This window comes from Phymastichus coffea, unplaced genomic scaffold (genome assembly GCF_024137745.1).
Source record: "Phymastichus coffea isolate CEN01 unplaced genomic scaffold, Cenicafe_Pcof_1.1 PCOF00062, whole genome shotgun sequence".
Taxonomy (NCBI): Eukaryota; Metazoa; Arthropoda; class Insecta; order Hymenoptera; family Eulophidae; genus Phymastichus; species Phymastichus coffea.
The window spans coordinates 583,765-602,702 of record NW_026706873.1 but is presented as its reverse complement, the minus strand read 5'-3'; the positions used below and the strand labels follow the sequence as shown (position 1 = coordinate 602,702).

The 18,938-nt window shown below is 50.8% G+C and overlaps 3 protein-coding genes across 4 annotated transcripts; 2 read left to right on the top strand and 1 right to left on the bottom strand.

Moving 5' to 3' along the window:
- Positions 1-2,905: 2,905 nt before the first annotated feature.
- LOC131666908 (serine protease filzig) lies at positions 2,906-9,523 on the top strand. Its single transcript, XM_058939980.1, has 7 exons — positions 2,906-2,981; positions 3,475-4,702; positions 5,265-6,404; positions 6,585-6,771; positions 7,101-7,366; positions 7,965-8,119; positions 8,983-9,523. Exons 2-7 carry the CDS (start codon positions 3,475-3,477, stop codon positions 9,142-9,144), a joined length of 3,138 nt encoding a protein of 1,045 aa, XP_058795963.1. The 5' UTR covers positions 2,906-2,981; the 3' UTR covers positions 9,145-9,523.
- Positions 9,524-10,163: 640 nt separating this feature from the next.
- On the top strand, positions 10,164-14,200 carry LOC131666981 (prohormone-3). Its single transcript, XM_058940131.1, has 5 exons — positions 10,164-10,521; positions 12,974-13,094; positions 13,170-13,325; positions 13,405-13,493; positions 13,992-14,200. The coding sequence occupies exons 1-5, from the start codon at positions 10,351-10,353 to the stop codon at positions 14,130-14,132; spliced, it is 678 nt and encodes a 225-aa protein (XP_058796114.1). The 5' UTR covers positions 10,164-10,350; the 3' UTR covers positions 14,133-14,200.
- A 2,754-nt stretch (positions 14,201-16,954) lies between these two features.
- Positions 16,955-18,787, bottom strand: LOC131666980 (protein FAM210A). 2 transcript variants are annotated; one of them, XM_058940130.1, is made up of 6 exons: positions 18,438-18,787; positions 18,061-18,358; positions 17,834-17,979; positions 17,683-17,762; positions 17,550-17,568; positions 16,955-17,389 (listed from the first exon to the last, which is right to left on the bottom strand). In XM_058940130.1, exons 1-6 carry the CDS (start codon positions 18,559-18,561, stop codon positions 17,373-17,375), a joined length of 684 nt encoding a protein of 227 aa, XP_058796113.1. In that variant the 5' UTR covers positions 18,562-18,787; the 3' UTR covers positions 16,955-17,372. The 2 variants fall into 2 exon arrangements, with proteins under 2 accessions (XP_058796113.1, XP_058796112.1); XM_058940129.1 differs by lacking the exon at positions 17,550-17,568.
- Positions 18,788-18,938: the final 151 nt, after the last annotated feature.

Genomic DNA, 18,938 nt, shown 5'->3' with positions numbered 1-18,938 from the left:
TTATCATTTTAGTCACGTACTCCTCGTGGAGATTTCGGCTCGCTTCAATTTGTTCGAACGCAGGCCGACCTTGCCGAACATCTCACCTTCTCTCACTCGGCACCAGGGAAAAAGAGAAAGAAACGATTTTCCCTTGGAAGCCCACCACCATGCGTATCAGGAGCAGCAGCTCTCTGGAAGGTAAAATAGAAAGCTCTCTCAGGGCTTTTTCGGAAGATCGTATGGGACACATGGAAAGCGATCTACAAGCGCGCGCGCGAGAGAGAGAGAGAGAGAGAGAGAGACAAAAGAGGAGTCGCCGACGCTGGAAGCGAGTCAGAACTGCAGAGCAAACTTTGGGCAGCAGCTCGGGAATACTAAATAATTCCTACTCTCGCGTGAGCAGTTCCAATCAAAGCTCCGTACGGTGAATTATTTATCGAGAAAAGGGCACGTGGACGATGAAAAAAGGGAAAGCCTTACGAGGATCAACCGACGGTTGCTCTGTTCGAAGATAGTTAACGCGGTAATCTCGTAGCTCGCCCACGTCGACAACTCGCCTTAAATACCTCTTAGCGACGTAAAGCGTTTTACGAAAAAACAAGAAAGAAAAAAACTACGTCGACAAAGGAGTCGGCTACCAAACAAAAAAAGAACAAGAAAGGGAAAAATGAAACTATCAACTTTCCGGTGGGCGCGCTTCTTCCCACACTGTCGCGAGCGACAAATTATTAGCAGGCAGCTCGCGCTCGCGGTGTACATTTTAATTCAGCGTGTTTTCGTGCCGCGCGCAAGGAAAAATCGAGTCCTCGATATTTTTACTTTTACACGCGAACACAGCCTAGATAACGGCCCCCTTTTCGAGCTCGTCGCTGCTTAATAGGGCGAGAATCGTCAATCGCTTTCTTCATCGTAGCAAAGCGAATTTCCTCGACCCCGAAGGAAGAAAAAGATAGGTATCGTCATCTCATTGGGCGCGCTTTACGAGTGCACTCGACTTTCCAGATCGGTATCGCGCGCCGACCGACGAAAGCTATTGACATTGATTTCGAAGCGCAATGAATTATTAGGCTCCGGTGCCCGTGGCTCATTGTTTTACACGCGGCGTCCTCTCGGATAATGCAACTTTCTTTTTAGCCATTTTCGATAGTCATCCACGCATCCAATCGATCGGCGATTATCTAGTTTTCACGACTCCCATTATACTTTCATAACAAGCCGCCGAGCGCCGCCGCGCGGGAAAGTTCTTTCTTTCTTCCGTCGGTCCCGTCGTCGTCAATTTTTATGCGAGCAAAAGTCGATAAAAGCCGTCGGAAGAAAGTACAAGTTGGTCGGGCGTGCCGCTGCATCGTGCCCCGGCAACTCCTCGCGGTCGCGTTCCCGCCGACGCCCAGTAGCCGAATTTTCGGCGCGACGCGCGCTTTCTCGCGCGTTTCGACTAGGCCGCGCGCATACAGGTATGCAAATCCATCGGAACGATCGGAATGCTGGACACGGGCAAGAGCCGCGTTGCGCGCGCGCGGAGCAACGGGTGTGACACCGTCGAACGCAGTCGCGGATGGATGTTACTGGACCGGGTTAAGTGGCCTTCGCGGCGGCGCCGTGCCGAGAGAAAGCTTTGCCACGGCATAGATTCACCCGCGCATCTTTTTCCCCGTCAATCTCGCCGCCCGAATTTCTCTCTCGAGACCCTCCTCCCCCCCATCGCCGCGCCGAGATTCGCTTGCCAACGACCCTCGTCCCGTGAGCCTCGCTCGCGGGCGCGCGACGCCTCGATGCGGCGCGGTTTCTCTCTCCATCGGCGGATCCAGCTGCACGCTATTGAGTCATACGTCGGATTGGCCGAGGCGCGCGCGCGCGCGCGCTCTAGTTCTCACTTGGTCTCGTCGTGTTTACTTTGGGACTCGCTCTCTCCGCCGGGGCCTGCGCGACTCGAAGCAATGACTCCGAGCTTTCGGAATGCCCGACGTCGACGCGAGCGAGCTCTCGAGCGGAATGCAGATAAATCGCGAGCGCCGATCGTGCGTGCGATCGACGACGATCGCCGGTCCGCGTCCGACCGAATTGACAATGCTCGTCGGAGCCGCGAACGTGTCGCGCGAGAGTCCGTTAGGCGGAGAACAGTTGTATTTTTTTCGGCGAACGTGGAGACGCGCGTCTCGTGCGAGCTTTGGCGAACAGTCCTCCGCGAAGGAGAGCGAGAGAGAGAGAGAGAGAGGCGACGGCCGCAGGACGGATCGCGACGAGGCGCGCGAGCGTCACAAGTACGCATCCGCATAGGAAGTTCCTGCGAGGCGGCGCGGCGCTCGAGCCCGGAGGCTCTCTCGCGAGCGAATGCTTGAGTAGGACAGTGTGTCGCTCGGTGCCTCTCTCTCTCTCTCTCTCTCGCTCTCTCGCTCTGGTCGTCGTTCTTGGTCGTCGCAGTAGCAGTGCGGCCGGCTCGTTTCGTTTGTGTGTGACCTGGCCCACTTAGCTTTCACCTCCTCTTTTTCTTTTTATCCTCTCTCTTTCTCGGATCGCCAAGCCTTTCGGGCCGAGCGCGGCGTACAGATGCCGCAGCGGCTGCGTCCCTTTTCCCCCGATCGCTTTCGCCTCCCCGCTTCCACTCTGCGCCGATGCGGGGCCCGTCCCAGGCTCTCTCGCGGCAGCGCGAGCCAGCCAGGCGGGCAGCCGCGCGCGCCAGAGCAGCCGTACGTCGTCGCGCGCGCGCGCTCGGAAGCAGACAGGTAGCGACCGCTCGACTAGCCGGATGGATTTCCAACCTGCTGTCATTCACGTGCGCGCCGAGGCTGCACACTGAAACTCTCCGGTGCAACCTGCGCGCTGCTCTCCGCCGCTCGGCTCTGTGCTATCCGATCGTGAGGAGACCACGCGAGACCAGCCGAGTTTGCGAAGTGTAACGCCGCGAGTGATGAGCTTTCGTTGATCGTGGAACTCCCGAAGAAAGCAGCGCAATTTTCTCGTCCTTGCCCGCTCCTCCGCCCAGCGCGCTGCCTAGTACGGTGAGTGTCTTGAAGAGAGAGAGAGAGAGAGAGATTGATGACCTACTAATCGCTCGGCCGGAAATCGAAGAGAAAGCAAATGCCCGGGAAGTGCGTATATGGCTTCCGTAACGGTCTTTAGGCCTTTTAGCTTGTACGGTTATACTTCCACCGGCAGCGCGCTGCCGCCGCGACATTCCGATGATTTGCCAATTTTTCTGACGCGGCGGGTGCATCGCGCGAGCACGTGTGCGCGCTCCTAACGGGACGCGCGTCGCGACCCTCGCGCGAGGCGCCGCCGCGCGCCCCCGGGAGTCGCCTTTCCGGAATCCCTCGGCCGATCGGGCAGCGCGAGCTCGCCGCGCGGCTCGCGACCGAAAATTCGCCGACCGTTACTCCGCCCCGCCCCGCCGTACGTCCGCGCGTTCATTAGCTCGCTCGCGCGGTCAGTCGCGGCGGAGCGCACCTGGCGGCGCGCGGCAATCACTCCAACTGGTGCGCGTGTCTGTTGCAGATGCTTCGCGGCACGGCAATGATCGGCGTGCTGCTCGCGTGCTCGGCCTACGTCGCCGTCCACGGCCTCAGCGTCTCGCACGGCCAGCAAGGCTCGCACTCGCGCGCGATCGCCCCCTCGCCATCCGCGGGTGGGCGCAAGCTCTTCGGCGGCTACTGGATCGCGCCGAAGGCGTGCCGGCCGACGAACCCGGGCCGCCTCAAGTCCGACTCGCCGGCGGTCTGCATGTTCAACTACGAGTGCAGCCTTCGTCGCGGCCAAGTGGTCGGCACCTGCATGGACGGCTTCCTCTTCGGCGCCTGCTGCCAGCTGCCCTCGGGCGCCTCGCTGGGCGCCTCGCTGGGCACCCTGGACAAGGCGAGCCTGGCGGACGTCGGCGCGCACGAGATCGATCACGTGCCGGACATCCCGATCCTGCTGAACCCCGACGGCACGCCGGTCGACGCCCCGCTGGAACTGAGCACCAAGAGCGGCTTCGCCACCAAAGACGCGATCGAGAACGCGGAGAAAACGCAGCTCGCGCATGCCAATCTGGAGGAGGGCTTCTCGGCCCTGCTCGGCAGCGAGCAGCTGCTGGACGAGCTGAAGCTGCCCTCGTTGCTGGCGCCGGACTCGAACAACAGCGTGCACGAGCAGACGCGCCCGGTGACCACGCTGCTGAGCCCGGACCAGATCCTGCAGGTGGCCGACCCGGTGGACCAACTGCCCGCGCTCTTCTCGCACGGCCTGGAGGCCAACGACACGGGCGCCGAGACCATTCTGCTCGACCGCAACGGCACCAGGCTGAACGAGACCAACAACCCGGACGAGGTTTTCAGGCCTTGGACGACGGCACTGCCGGCCGGAACCAGCACCAAGACCACGGACAAGACGAGAACCAGACTCAGCACCGAGAAGCTCAGCACGCGGACTACCGACACCACTCGGTCGCCGCCCAGCAAGAAGACCAGCTCGCCGCTGCCGGCGGCCACCAAGAAGAAGCCCACCGCGCCGGCCGGCACGAAGCCCGGCGCGACGAGGTACGAGTACGCGACCACGCCGATGACACCGCTGACCACTCGCAACGCCGATGACCTGGTGCGCATATCCACCATCCAGTACTCCGGCCAGTCCGGCAACAAGAAGCACGACGAGGTCGACAACGAAGAGATCGCCATCAACCACATCATTTCCCTTCTCAACGACACTTCCGGCAGCGACCCGACGCCCAAGGTCACCACCGCTAAAGGTACGTGTGTGTATGTGTGTGTGTGTGTGTGTGTGTGTGTGCGCGCGTGCGCACGCGGAGAGAGCGAGGTGAACGACCCACTTTCGGCTGAACAGTTAGCGCGCGCTACGAGGTGCTAGGCGCGATGATCAAGGCCGGCCGATAAATGCATGCCGCTCATGGATGACTTCTTCCTTCTTTTTTTCTCTCTCTCTCTCTTTTCTTTCTATTTCTTTCCTCGACCAGGGGCGTGGCGCGCGAGAGAAAATTCGCGCGTCGAGCGGGGAAAGTTTCCCGTGGCTTTTCTTTTTCTTGCTTCGCGCGCGCGTGCCGATCCGATGGATTCCACTTTGGCTGCGGAAAATGCCAGTGGCGAAAGATTCGAGTGAGCGAGCGACGCCGACGAGGTTTCGACTCGTCAGGAGCAAGGTTCGCCGATGCGACGCGCGCCCGCAACTGTTACGCCCGAAACTGCTCTTTAACGATTGCAGCTAGCGATCCTTGAGTTTACCTTTTGTGGGAGAGGCGTTCGCCAAAGTTCCGTCCCGAACGGAAAATAAAACGATCGCGCTGGCGTTTTCAGCGACCAGCCGACCACCGACCACGTACAAATGGTCCAGCTCGGAGGCGTCGGCGAGGCCGACCCTCGTAAGACTGACGACACGTCCAACGTCAACGTCCATCTACTCGTCACCGAATTACTATCACTATAACTCACCACCTGTGACCGAACCATCGCGTTTCACTTCGTTCTACACCTCGCCGGGAGCTTCATCGTCGAGGCCAGCCTCGACCAATTCGTACAATAGTCGACCAACGACCAACCCACCGGCACCCACGGTCATCGTATTAGGACCACTGGACACGACAGAACCCGCTCAAAGTACCCCACCGGTGGGTAACAAAGTGAGCAACAACAACAACATCAACTATAAACCCACGAAGCCATCACCCACCCACACCTCACTGACACACAACGTAAGCACCGTCGTATCGAATAACAACAAACAGGTGGTGCAGGTGAGTTTTATCAGCGTCAATCTCAAGGACGGCACCACGAGTAAGCCAAGCGCCGACGGTGTGAAAGTGGTCACCAAACGACCCTCGACTGTGTACACCACTCTAACGTCGTGGTCAGAAAAGCCGAGCTTTTACCTGAGGCCCGTTACGACTTCGACCGGCGGCGCATCCACCAAGCCCGACTGTGAAGATTCAGCCACCGCCGCGTCGGACGACGTGAATAATTTCCCACCCGTGAGACACCCGGAACTCAACTCCACTGTGGCCCAGGAGAAGCCGGAAGTCATCAGTGCCGACGAGATATCGACTCCGGATTTCGTCGAGGATGCCGAGCTGAACAACAAGGTGGACGTCTTCGTCAACAAGATTGTCGATTCGCTGCAAGGAAACTTCCAGAATCTCAAGGACGTGCTGTACAACCCCAAGAACGTCACGACGGTGACGAGGAGGCCGCATACCACAACCAGAAGACCGACGACGAGGAGGCCCACCACGACGCCGAGCCTCGTCACGAGGAAACCGACGACGCTACCGACGAAGAAGGCAACAACGAAGAGGACGAAGCCAACGAGGAAAGCCACCACCGTCGCGCCGACCACCGAGCAGTTTTCCGCTGTGGAGACCGAGCCAACTACTCAGGCGCGACCCACCGAAGTCACAACTAAAATTCCCGAGATCACGCCCAACGCCAAGTTCAGGGACAGTAAGTACCAAAACTACGTTTTTTCCTTTTCGACTCGACCATCGGCCATCTAAATATAGAGAGACACAGTCTCGCGATATACCGTGTTAATCGGTTTTAACGGTAACGGCGCGACTTTTATTTGTCGAATATTACGTCGCTTCCGCTATGGCACATATTGACACGCGCGCTTCTCAACAGTCTGCGGTATCCGGCCGCTGATGAAAACCGGCCGCATAGTCGGCGGCAGGGGTGCGACCTTCGGCGAGTGGCCGTGGCAGGTGCTGGTGCGCGAGGCCACGTGGCTGGGACTGTTCACCAAGAACAAGTGCGGCGGCGTGCTAATCACCGACAAGTACGTCATCACCGCCGCCCACTGCCAGCCTGGGTGAGTTTCACTGGCGTTGCGTCAGACTGGCGCGGAGAGTCGTCGAGCGACGTCGGATTGATCAATGGGACTGCGGCAGTCAGTCAGCCAGCCAGCGCAGCGATGCCGCTACACGCGCGCCCGTGGAAGGCTTTTACTGACCCGCTTACATACTTTTATATTCGAGCATCGAATTGCTCCGCTGGCTGAGCATTTAAGCCGCTAACCGAACGCTTCCTCCTCCTCGGAAGCGAAAAGAAAAGCAAAGAAGGAAAAAGAGTCACGGCGTTTCGTTTGTCTGCTCTTTCTTTTTCATTGGCGCGACGCAATCTGGCCGAAACGCCACGCAGCTTCCTCGCCTCGCTGGTGGCGGTCTTCGGCGAGTTCGACATATCCGGCGAGCTGGAGTCGAGGCGCAGCGTGTCCCGGAACGTGCGCCGCGTGATCGCGCACAGCGGCTACGACCCTGCCACCTTCGAGAACGACCTGGCCCTGCTGGAGCTGGAGTCGCCCATACAGTTCGATCAGCACATCGTGCCGATCTGCATGCCCGACGACAACGCGGACTACACCAACCGGATGGCCACGGTGACCGGCTGGGGAAGGCTCAAATACAGTACGTCGCGTCGTTGCACATGCTTAATCTCACTTCTGGAGCGGCGCGCTCGCGCTGTGCCAATAGCAGCGATGATGATGATGATGATGATGATGATGATTATTATTCCTTTTAACGGTCAGCTGTGCCTAGCGCCACGGAACAATCGCACGCGCGTGGACGTCCAATGAGCGTGATCGTTTGGCAGCTTACGTGGACGATGCCGCTGCTGTTTATAAAGGGACGCTCGGCAGCTTTCCTTCTTACGCGATCGATTATCGGACGCTCTAAAACGGGCGTACATTTGTGCTTCTTTTACAAGAGCTTTCTCTCGCGAGCCTCGTTACACGCGCGATGCCAGGGGAAAAACAGAAAGTCATGTGTTTTCATGAAATTTTCGCTCTCTCGATCTTTACGGTAAAAAAAGAGATGCCACAAGCTCGCGATTAAAATCAGCCTCATCATCGTTCTCGAGAGGGGATAAAAAAAAAAAGAAACTACGGTGCGCGCAGCTTCCACTCGAGCTGGCTTGCGCCTTACTGACCCTGTTCGGAGTCCGCGGAGAAACAAGCGGCTTAATTTTTTGCGTTTGCTTTTTGTTCCTTGGACGGCCGCGCAGACGGTGGCGTGCCCTCGGTGCTGCAAGAAGTGAAGGTGCCGATAATGGAGAACTCCGTCTGCCAGGAGATGTTCCTCACGGAGAACCACCAGAAGATTATCCTCGAGAGCTTCATGTGCGCGGGCTACGCCAACGGCCAGAAGGACTCGTGCGAGGTGAGATATGCGTAACTGCTCTTCGCGCTCTCTGTTTTCCCTTTCGCTCGTAGCCTCTAATTAAGCGCCGCTGCAGCTTCTCGCACACGAGCGTGTGCCCGCGCGCGCGCTCGCGAGAGAGGAACGGTATTCGGAATCGCGATTATAACGGGCACCACGTGCTACATGTGCCAGGCCTCATTCGGGTTAACTGACTTTGCGCCGGCGCGCGCAAGCTTCGATCGTCGGCCGTCCGTTCGTCAACTCTGCTTCCTCGCGTTTTTTCGGATCTCGCCAAATTGCCAAAGCGTCGGGGATACGCTCGGTCCAGCCGGCAAACTGTAAAACTACTCCGCGACACGCGACCTACATGCCTTCGCAACAGTTCCACTACCCGTGGCTCGAAATTATGCGTTTCCCGTTACGCAATAAATATCTAAGCTACGCGTCGCTGTCGACAGGCTCGTTCGGAAAATACTATTTTTTTTTTTTTTTTCTTTTTTTTTTTCTCGACCGCTTAGCCTGCAATTATCCGAAAACACGCGAGCAAGCTCGAGAGATACAGCGCTGCCGAAGCTAACAGTATCCGAGCGTAGTCGCCGAACTTGGGGTATTTAGCTCGGCCGATTTCGCCGATGCGAGAAACAAGAGGAAGACGAGACGCGTGGCTAATCACTTACCGAATCCCCGCGAGTTAGCGCGAAACCGGTTCGCGCGAGCCACGACTCCGGCCGCTTCGATGTTTTCGCACGCCGATCCTGAAAGTTGGCTCGTCCTCGCTCGATCGTACCGCGCGGTTCCGCGAGCTCTCGCTTTTGCGATTCCGACGGGAGGATACGAGTAAGGAGATGGCGCGAATGTGCCCGCTTGTCTTTGCGTTTCAGGGCGACAGCGGCGGCCCGTTGACTCTGCAACGACCGGACGGCAGATGGATACTGGTGGGCACGGTATCGCACGGCATCAAGTGCGCCGCTCCTTACCTGCCCGGTGTCTACATGCGCACCACCTATTTCAAACCATGGCTGCACAGCATCACCGGCGTCTGATTCAACTCAAAATCTCCTCTTTCCCTTCTAATCTTCAAATTTTGAGTCCTTCATTCGTGCCACTTGTATAATATTGTACAAAGACAAACAGAGAGACTATTATTTAACTTTATTTATTTTTTATTTATTATTATTATTATTGTACTACTCGCGTGTGACGATGATGAATCTTCGTTATTTTTGTTTTATTTTTTTTCTTGTTTTGGTGCGTGCTTTGCGATTGGTGCGATTAATTTCTGAACGCGTGCGTGCGTGTGTGTGTGTGTGTATATACAGCGAGAAGAGAACGAAAAACAAACGAACTAACTCGTCACCATGCTGAAAAGAGAAAAAATTAGAGAAGATGAAGGCGCACGAGACTTTGTATAATTAATTGTAAAGCTTACGAAACAATGATTACTTTTTTGTTTGCTACGAAATATAAGACGCGGAAGTAGAAAGCACACGTTTGGCCTTTATTCTTGTTGCTGCCCGTCATTCCCGAGTCCTCGTTGGCCTTTGGCGAAGCGCGCCCCGGCGATCGTCATGCGCGTGGAAATTGCGGAGCCGCGGCGCTCGCCTTTTCATTTAGCACGCAAACACCCGCGGCGCCTTGCCGTACGAGCGAGATCGAAGCAATTCCCATCGCGCGCGCGGCAGTTGCGCGCTGCCCGAGAAAGCGAGCGAGAATCTCGCGCAGGTGGGCGGCTGACAATGGGATCCGGGAGCTAGACAAAATCAATCCGGCTGGTAATTTCCGCGAGCAGCGAGCAGCTTCCCGCTCTGAGTCGAAAGGAGCGAGCGAGCGAGCGAGAGAGAGAGAGAGAGAGAGGAGTCGGCTCATTCACGACACGTATCGCGTGCGCGAGGGAAGCGAAGAAGCGGAAGGGGGCGGGGGATGAATGATGGCGCGTGTTTCGGTGCGCGGCGAATCAAGGTGTACACCTACGTCAAGGGCAGGTGTGAGAGCGCAGGCGCAGAGCGCCAGAAAGTCGAGCTGCGCCAGCGGGACAGAGCTTAGGTATAGATTATCGCGCTCGGGAAGGACTGGGTCGCAGTCAGCTTCTCGCCAGTTCACAAGCTCCTCGCTTGCTCGCTTGCGCTCTCTATTTCTCTCTCTCTCTCTCTCTCTCTCTTTCTCTGTCTCTCCGACTGTGGACGCGCGAGAACTTGTTGCAGTTCGCTTGCCGTCGCAGCGCACACGTAGCACAGCCGAGGCAGCGCGAGATGATGGGGCAGTCCTGCACGATGATCGTCCTGCTCGTCGGACTGGCACAGCTCAATGGCGGTGCGCAGGCCTGGGGCGGACTCTTCAATCGCTTCAGCCCGGAGATGCTGTCGAATATGGGCTACGGCAGCCACGGCGGCTACCCCGGCAGGTCGTCCGCTCTCGTGCAGGTATCGCAAGCCGCCGACAATTTGTATCTAGGCCGTCGCACCGCGCGGGGATCAATGCGGCGAATCCGCGTTCGGCGCGATCGATCGAAAGGACATAATCGTGCGTTTTCCCGCGGGCCACGGCGTCCCGTATCGTTCGTGCGGCCGCCCTCGTATCGTTGGCTGTCGCGTTTAGGAAAATCGATGCCTCTCTCTCCTGCGCTCCGCGACAGCGCGGAATTCCCCGACGTCGCTCGTACGTCGCGTCCCGATTCATTGAGCGGCCGCACCTGAAGCATACGTCGCGCGGACACTGGCCCGCTACGTCGAAAACCTCGGGTGCGCAGTTGGCGCAGTTGCTGTCTCTGCCCTGCCCGACGCTCAAAATTCAGGTTCGCCGCACGTTCGCGAGCCCCGTGAGATGACAATTTCATTATGCGAATTCGCGTTAAGTCGCCACGCGAGCAGCGCAGCTTCGTCGGGATTCAACGCTGGAGGAATTGCTGTAATAAAATGCTTTATGGTTGCAGCAAAGTTTACCGCGGAACATCGTAACTGTGGGATATACTTGCGTCACTATAAAGTTCCATAAACTTTTATTAATTTCTACCCTGCCCGTCATAATTTTTATCAGACTATTTTGAAAAGTTCATCATGACGAAAATAAAAAAGCATTGCGTTAGAGTAATTATGAAAATACGTACTGATACGTAAAAATAGCCAGCAAGGACTATTGCGCTTTGAAGAATTTTTACGATGAACGTAGGAAAAAATCATTGGGGTCGTACTGAAATGCCTAGGGCGTGCGCAGCAGCGACTGCAAATCGCTGATTTAATCGTTTCCAAGAGCGACGCGCAGATGGCGGTGCAACTCTCGCAAGCGGCGGAACAAATATCCGATTATCGCATAAGAAAATGCCAATCTGAATCGTGCGTGCGGTCGAGCGGCTAACAGGTGAACCACGCGCGATGGACTCAACTTGGCCAGCTAACAAATAGATACGTTGCGCAAGATATAACGATAATGTATGGGAAATTTCGCAATATCAATTCCGTAAGTGAACGGACGTGTACGTCGCACGGGTCTTTCAAACGATAAAAGGCGCTCGCGCGCTAATTACATTTCGTGATATGATAACAGCATTGGGTTCGCGAACGAGAAATAAAAACGGGGAGATCGCCCGGATAGCAAAAGTAACGAAGGCAATCTAGAATAATTCTCTAATTGCCCTACACGGAAAACACTGCTCCCAATCCAATTAGCCTTATTTATGCCTGTCTCTTTTTGATAGCACACGAATTTCCCCTTTCACTCGGCCGGGGTACACGTGGGCTGTAATTGAGCAAGTCTCGCCGAGGCTTCGAGATGATCCATTAGCCGCGCATAAATACGTTGTAATGTACACATAGTATCACTCGATAATGCCCTTGTCGCTCGTCTCAATTGCCTCGCTAACCGCGTTACACGCTATGAGGTCGCGTTTTCATTTTTCCTTTTTTCGTCGATACGACACGGGGGCCTCGTTCCCTTTCTCGACCCGACGCGGGGGAGGACAGCAAAAAAAAGATGAATTTTTAATGGGGAAACCTTGCGCGCGGCACGCAAAACCTTTTGGAATATTTATGCCGAGCTTTCGCGTTCGAGAAAGAAAGATGCGTAAAGCTAAATGAATAATGCACAAGCGCGTTATTCGTTCGCCCTTTTTTCCCTCTAGATTTGTCCCGCGTGACAGGCAGATATATATATATAGAGAGAGAGAGAGAGAGAGAGAGAGAGAAGCTGGAGAAAAAAACAAGACGAATTCGCGCGGGCTGTCGGTTCGTTCGCGAGGGAGCTCGCGCGATCGCGCGGAGAGCGAGCGACGATCGATATCGTCGTTGGGCTATCGTGGGTGCATACTGTTGCGCGCTCGACGGCATCCGCTTCTCCGCCTAGCTCGCGGCAGCGAAAGAGTCGTAAACCGCTCGACGCGCGGGCAGGCGAAGGACGATTTTCCGTTTGGCATCGGAGGATTGCGCCCTCGGCCGTCACTCACTGCGAAGGATGATATATCGCCCGCGGAGAAACGCGGATTCTCCTCGAATGAGCCAAGTTCGTAATAAGCACAAGAGTTGAAAGCTCACGAATGAGATTGCGAGGCTGGCTTGGGCACGTAGCGGCAAACTTGGCGAGTGCCTCGGGGCGAGTGCGCAGCGCCATTCTCATCCTAGCCGAGAGCCTTCGCTGCAGTTGCCAAAGCCTCCGGTGTACCTTTCGATCGCTCGCTGGGGCACATTACGCGACTTATTCAACGAAACCGAAAGAAGAGCGAGCACAGTTTACGAAACGCTTGAATCGCGCGAGGGTCGAGGTTCCACTTTGGTGCGCGGATGTTCACCTGCCGCCGATCGACGGGGCAAAGTAGTTCGCGATCGCTGCCGCGAAAGCGTTCCGCGAGGTACCTCGCTGACCACGTCTGTCACTCACGAGCAGCACGAGAACGGCTTCGCCGGCAACGGCCTGGAGGACGGCATCGAGGAGCCGTGCTACGAGCGCCACTGCAGCACCAACGAGGACTGCTGCTCGGGCTCCGTGTGCATGAGCTCCGAGGGAGGTAAGGCGCGCCGACCGGCTGCGGATCTCCGCGGACTGCTCGCGGGCGCTAACCCACGGGCGAGATTGCTTGCAGAGTGGTCGACGGGCAGATGCATGTTCGTGTACGGCCTGAAGCAGGGCGAGCTGTGCCGGAGGGACAACGACTGCGAGATGGGCCTGATCTGCGCCGAGGTGGCCGGCAGCGACAGCCTCTCGTGCCAGCCGCCCGTCACCTCCAACAAGCAGTACAGTAAGTTGGCGCGGCGGCTCGCTCACGCCCCTCGCCTCGCTCGACTACTCATCGTGATCCTTTCGCCCCTCGCGCGTAGGTGAGCTGTGCACCATGTCCGGCGAGTGCGACATCAGCAGGGGACTGTGCTGCCAGATACAGCGGCGGCACCGCCAGACTCCGCGGAAGGTCAGTGCGTTCTGCGCCGTTTCCCCGATGAGTAGGCGATTCGCATCACAAGCGAAGCCGGCACGAGAGCGCGATTTTCTTCATCGCGATAGCGGAGCAAATAATTGTCGCGCCGATTAAAACAACAATTGACGATGCACTCGCGATGCACTTTGCTCTCGGACGTAACGCGGTAAGTTTACCAGATTGCCGTTTGTGCAGTGGCTCGAGAGACGGCGCGTGCGAGACTAAACTTTGAACGTACAGTGGATTGAAAATAACATCAAGTTCGAATGGTCGCCGTGGGTGTGCGCGCTCCCGCCTGCTTCGATTTGCCAATTTTAACGTCTGATTAAAGAGAGCGACGTAATAGGACTCCTCCCTCCCGACGCCTCGCTACCATCCGCGGCCGGGTAAGCGCGTGGGGTCGCAACGAGAGAAAAGTTCTTAATTAGTTTTCCAACTGACAAACGCGAAAGTCTGCCATTGCAAAGCAAAGAAACGATCGTAACGTTGCAGATGTGCTCGTACTTCAAGGATCCGCTGGTATGCATCGGCCCCGTGGCGGCGGATCAAGTCAAGCAGATTGTCCAGTACACGGCAGGCGAGAAGCGCATCACCGGCAAGAACAACCGGCTCTACAAGCGAGGCTACCCTTAAAGCACACCGTTGCCGAACGAACCTCTATGAGCCTTTTAGTCCTCTTCCTCCCTCCCCCCCACCCCTCCTCATTCCACCCCGACGATTACTTTCGCGTCGAGCTGCAAATCAAACTTTAGCTCCAGATCGTCGCGAACGTCGACACACGACTCTACCACTCTTTCTCCTCGGTTTTCATTTTCGTTTCGTGCGAGTGCTTTTTGCCTTACACGCGTTCAAAGTATCTTTCATTATCTTTACCGATGCTTTTCATTAGCTTTAAACAAAGACAAAGGAAGCCCAAAAGTAACTCGATGCACATCGAAGCCAATGGAGGCTTCCGGAAAAAAGCAAAATACAAAAAAATCAGAGAAGACGGTTTCACTTGTACGACTGAACGTTACAAGACATATCAAGATTTGTGCATTAGTCTTTAAGATTGGAAATTAGACGTGTAAGCGAAATATATAAAAAGCGATATATAAGTAAATATATTTTATTGAAGACATATCAATGAAAGTAACGTGTAATCTATGAAAGTAATACAAATACATATCAATGAGGCGACTTTTGCCGATCGACGTAAGTTACTGATTATGAAACGAGATACATTATACGACAACAACAAACGGCCCTCGGAGTTGTAACTAACAAATAGTCAATGTGATATGTGGAACACTCTGCAGAATCTTAGGTGTACTTGACTTTTCTTTTCCGTTCTATCGTTATTGGATTTGATTCAACGGCAAGACATTAACGATGAAAATTATCCAGTAGAAAGTGATTTATGCCGTTGAAAAAACATTTCGAAAAGCACTTACAAGCTAATGACATTTCGGATGCTTTCTATTGCTCAAATGACTCTTGATTAAATGACGATTGACAAGCGAAACTCACTCGAGTGATGAGTGTAAAAGAGAAATCATTGCTCACTTTTACTTTCGATCGACGCTCGCAGGACGCAGACGACCAGTTGTTATTTTCACTCGCGAGACTTCTGACGCAAGCAGTTCGCGGGTCCTGCCGAATAAGCGCAGACCAACACGGCTAGACGGTTGACCTTTGGATTGAAAGCGATTTAACAGGCTGTACGGCTGATAGTCGGCGCGACTCGCGAGCTGCTTTTGTCCCGAAGTTTCACATGGAACGTTCTGCGAGTTGAGACACAGATATATCACTCAGATGCCTAAACAGCAGATGATATACAAAGAGAACAGTTCAACACTGTGTAAAGTAAACGCGATAGGGTATAAACGAAAACTATAGTAGAGTGGAACAAGCAAATCATAGGGAATGTTATACTGCGATGAATAATTTATTGCAAAATTCTATTTTTATCTTCAATTATTACGGAACATGTTATATGGATGTATACTAATCTTTAAAGGTACATTTCTGCCATGAGAGCAAAAATGCGTTTGAGCACGCATCTTCACGAGGAGCATAGTACGCTGTATCTTCTCGAAAGAGCTAGGTTGCATGTAACTAAATGGTTCTGTATCTTTCTAAAGCGAATAATTTCTGCAAACGCCTCTGCGAAATAGTCAAGAAAGGAATATAGCGTTGTGCTTTTTGATTTTCAATTTGCTCAAAGAGATGATTCAGTCGATCAGCTGGACGAAAGTCTGCGACGCACAAATAAACAATATGTTAACTGCTTCGAAAGCTATGTACGTATTACCGGCTTCTTTACGACTGAATGAATTTCACGAGACTTTTGCGAGTTACGTTTGTGCCACATTTGATTGTTAACATGGACTTCATGATTTGCAATATGATAATGTTGCTTCAAGCATTTCCGAATTAATTTTCATCGCCATTAACGCGCTAATTTCAACGCGGACTATAGGTACTTAATTAATTTTAAGAAATAATTTACTTCATCTGTTAGACCGTGGATGAACATTTAACACTATATAAACGTACAGTTAAGAATCAGTCTTCGAACGTCGTACCTGTGCAATACTTCGTCGTTTCAATTCCATTATTGTTTACTTTTAACTTGAGAATGATATTTGAAGGAAAGTATCGTTGATTTCGAATTATTCTCAAAGTACAAAAATTGCACAAAATTGTTATTGTCAATGATAGAATATGTATTCTTGTTTCGTTTATTCTATAAACCTTTTATCGAGCTGAAAGATTTAGTAGATTTTTTAAACATTTTTCTCGTAGCCGTGCTTTATTCGGTTGGAATTGTAAAATTGTAAGATAATATAAAAAGTAATAATGAAGACTTGATCGTTCTTTATCATACATATCATAGTACGTAAGAATTTCTATTATTATGAAAAGACATTCACACAAGTGAAAATGTATGCGTTTCAAGAATGGCTTCAAGGATTGTTGTAAGAGAATATATATAAAAATCAATTATTTAGCTTTTCACATATTTTTCGATTCCACACAGTCTTTGCGATAGATCTTCGATTGTAATTAGTTGATTAAATTATTCAGAGATACTTCGATTAATTCGTTAGTTGATTTTGAAAAATAATTAATAAATTTTCAGAAACTTGACCTCTTTTTCAGGAAATCTATGTCAATGATAATTGATTCCAACACTAACATGTATGTGTCCAATTATAACTGTATTGTTCACACTTCTACTGTATTTCAAAAAGAAAGTAAAAATCTAGATTTATGTCAAAATTTTAATCTTATGTGCGAATCAATGGTTTACATTTATTTTGACCCTTGAAACTCCCGATCCTCCCCCCCTCCCGAAAATAAATAATACAAAATAAATAATTGGACTTTTTTCCAATTGTTTATTTGTAGAACCTTTACCGTAAAGATGATAGAAGGTATTAATTAAAAAAATATTCTAAAACACTTTTAAACATGAAGCATTTTATTTTATCCTTTTTACCGTTTAAATTTCAAATCAAATTTATCTGCCCTTTTCAATATTTAAATTCATTACTATTGCTTGTCTATCTATGTGGATAAATATATAATTTTTTTAATGTTTACATTATCACTATTAACATATATTACATTCAAAACAAAAAAAAACAGCAACTGATATGTACAACTATATATATTTTTCTATGAAAGTAAAATTGAACAGTATAATCAAATGAGTATACTTTTCTATCAAATGTAGATATTCTCCATCCTTAGTTAATTGATGTACATTTACAAGATCAAAATAGAACTGTCACAATGAATTGATTCAAAGGTTAACTACATACTCTTTGCTACGATTTTGGCTCTTTAGATTTCCCAAAAGATGCTCTAGTGTCAGCCATTTTCTGCTTAGCGGACTCCATAATCTGTTAAACAATAATGCAATTAATACTGATTACAACGTGGTTATATATATATATATATATATATATATATATATATATATATATATATATGATAAGCTATTCTAATTAAATATCAAATTCAATAAATAATCTATTAAAGTTATCTTTAATGTCAACCTACAAGAGATCGCACGAACAGGCTGCAACCCGAATAAGCATGTAAAAAATTACATCCAAGTCATAAAGGATGTGCAATGTAAGAAATACATTGTATTTTATGTGTTAAAATTTATCTGTTTAATACTTTTACTCACTTTAGCAGTTTCTCGTCGAGTATCTTTGAATTTTAAGTAGCCCATTCTACTGAGGTATCTAATACACATGGTTGTACCTCCTAGGAATGAATGGTATACATGAAAATCAATTCTGAATTTATGATTTAAACAGCTGATTAATTGCACTTACCAACAGTAGCTGTATATCTGATTGGAGTAAATATTTTATACAGAGCATATGTCACTGCCCAATGTCCAGCATTGGAACCTCGTAACATATCTAAATATTTCTCACTGAAATGTAGAGATTCAAGTAATCCCATAACATCTACACCACTGAAATAAATGAATAAAATCACAATTTAATAGTAAAATATTAAGATTAAGATACAATTATTAAATTATATTGCATCATACTTTTTAGCAGCAGTATAGAAGATAGCTACCCAACCAGCTGATGTGACGAGGTGTACAGGAATTAAAATGTGCCAATAATCTTTTGCAAGCTGTTTCATTTTTTGAAAGATTGAAACCTTTTTTGGTTCATTGCAGTCCTTACTGGTTGCAGACTGAGCAGCCACATCAGATTTTGATGATGTGCTGTACTGGATAACTTTTGTACAGCAAGGTAAAGCACTTGATTCAAGCTCATATTTATGTTGTTTACTGAATAAACTGTAATTATTTAACTGATATGACGTGATTCGAAGGTTCCCTATACAGAAACAGATTAAATAGTAGAAAAACAATGTATTTTGTTTAAATGAATCACTGATAACTCATAACTAACCAACCTAGAAACTGAGTGTTTTGATAGCTAGAAATTCGTGGATGCCTTAATATTGTAGAAGGCAGTTTTGATATTCGAGGAACTAAATTACACGAAAATTTAGCACCTCGGCTAAGTATCATATCCATATTTCTTTTAATAAAATTAGCTGCTTCTAACCTATACACATACTTTTCTTTCGTACGAGTAAGATGAGTACCCAATCCAAATCAAAAGGATTAACCAGTAATTGATGTATGGTGTTTGTTGCGTTTGCTTGCACGTTGACAAACGTAAAAGATGCTTGATCTTGAAAGAACGTTAAAAACTTTCACTCCACAAGCATATCTTGGAAGTGTGAGAAGTGTGTTTGTATTCCCGTTCGATTTTACATATGAGAGGTAGAGTGGGATCGCGCGCGTGATAAGACAGTTTTCGTTACCAGAGGATGATAAGACAGCTACCGTATGGATATAATTAATAATGTGAAATGATTTTGGATACAATAATCAATTTGATTTATTAA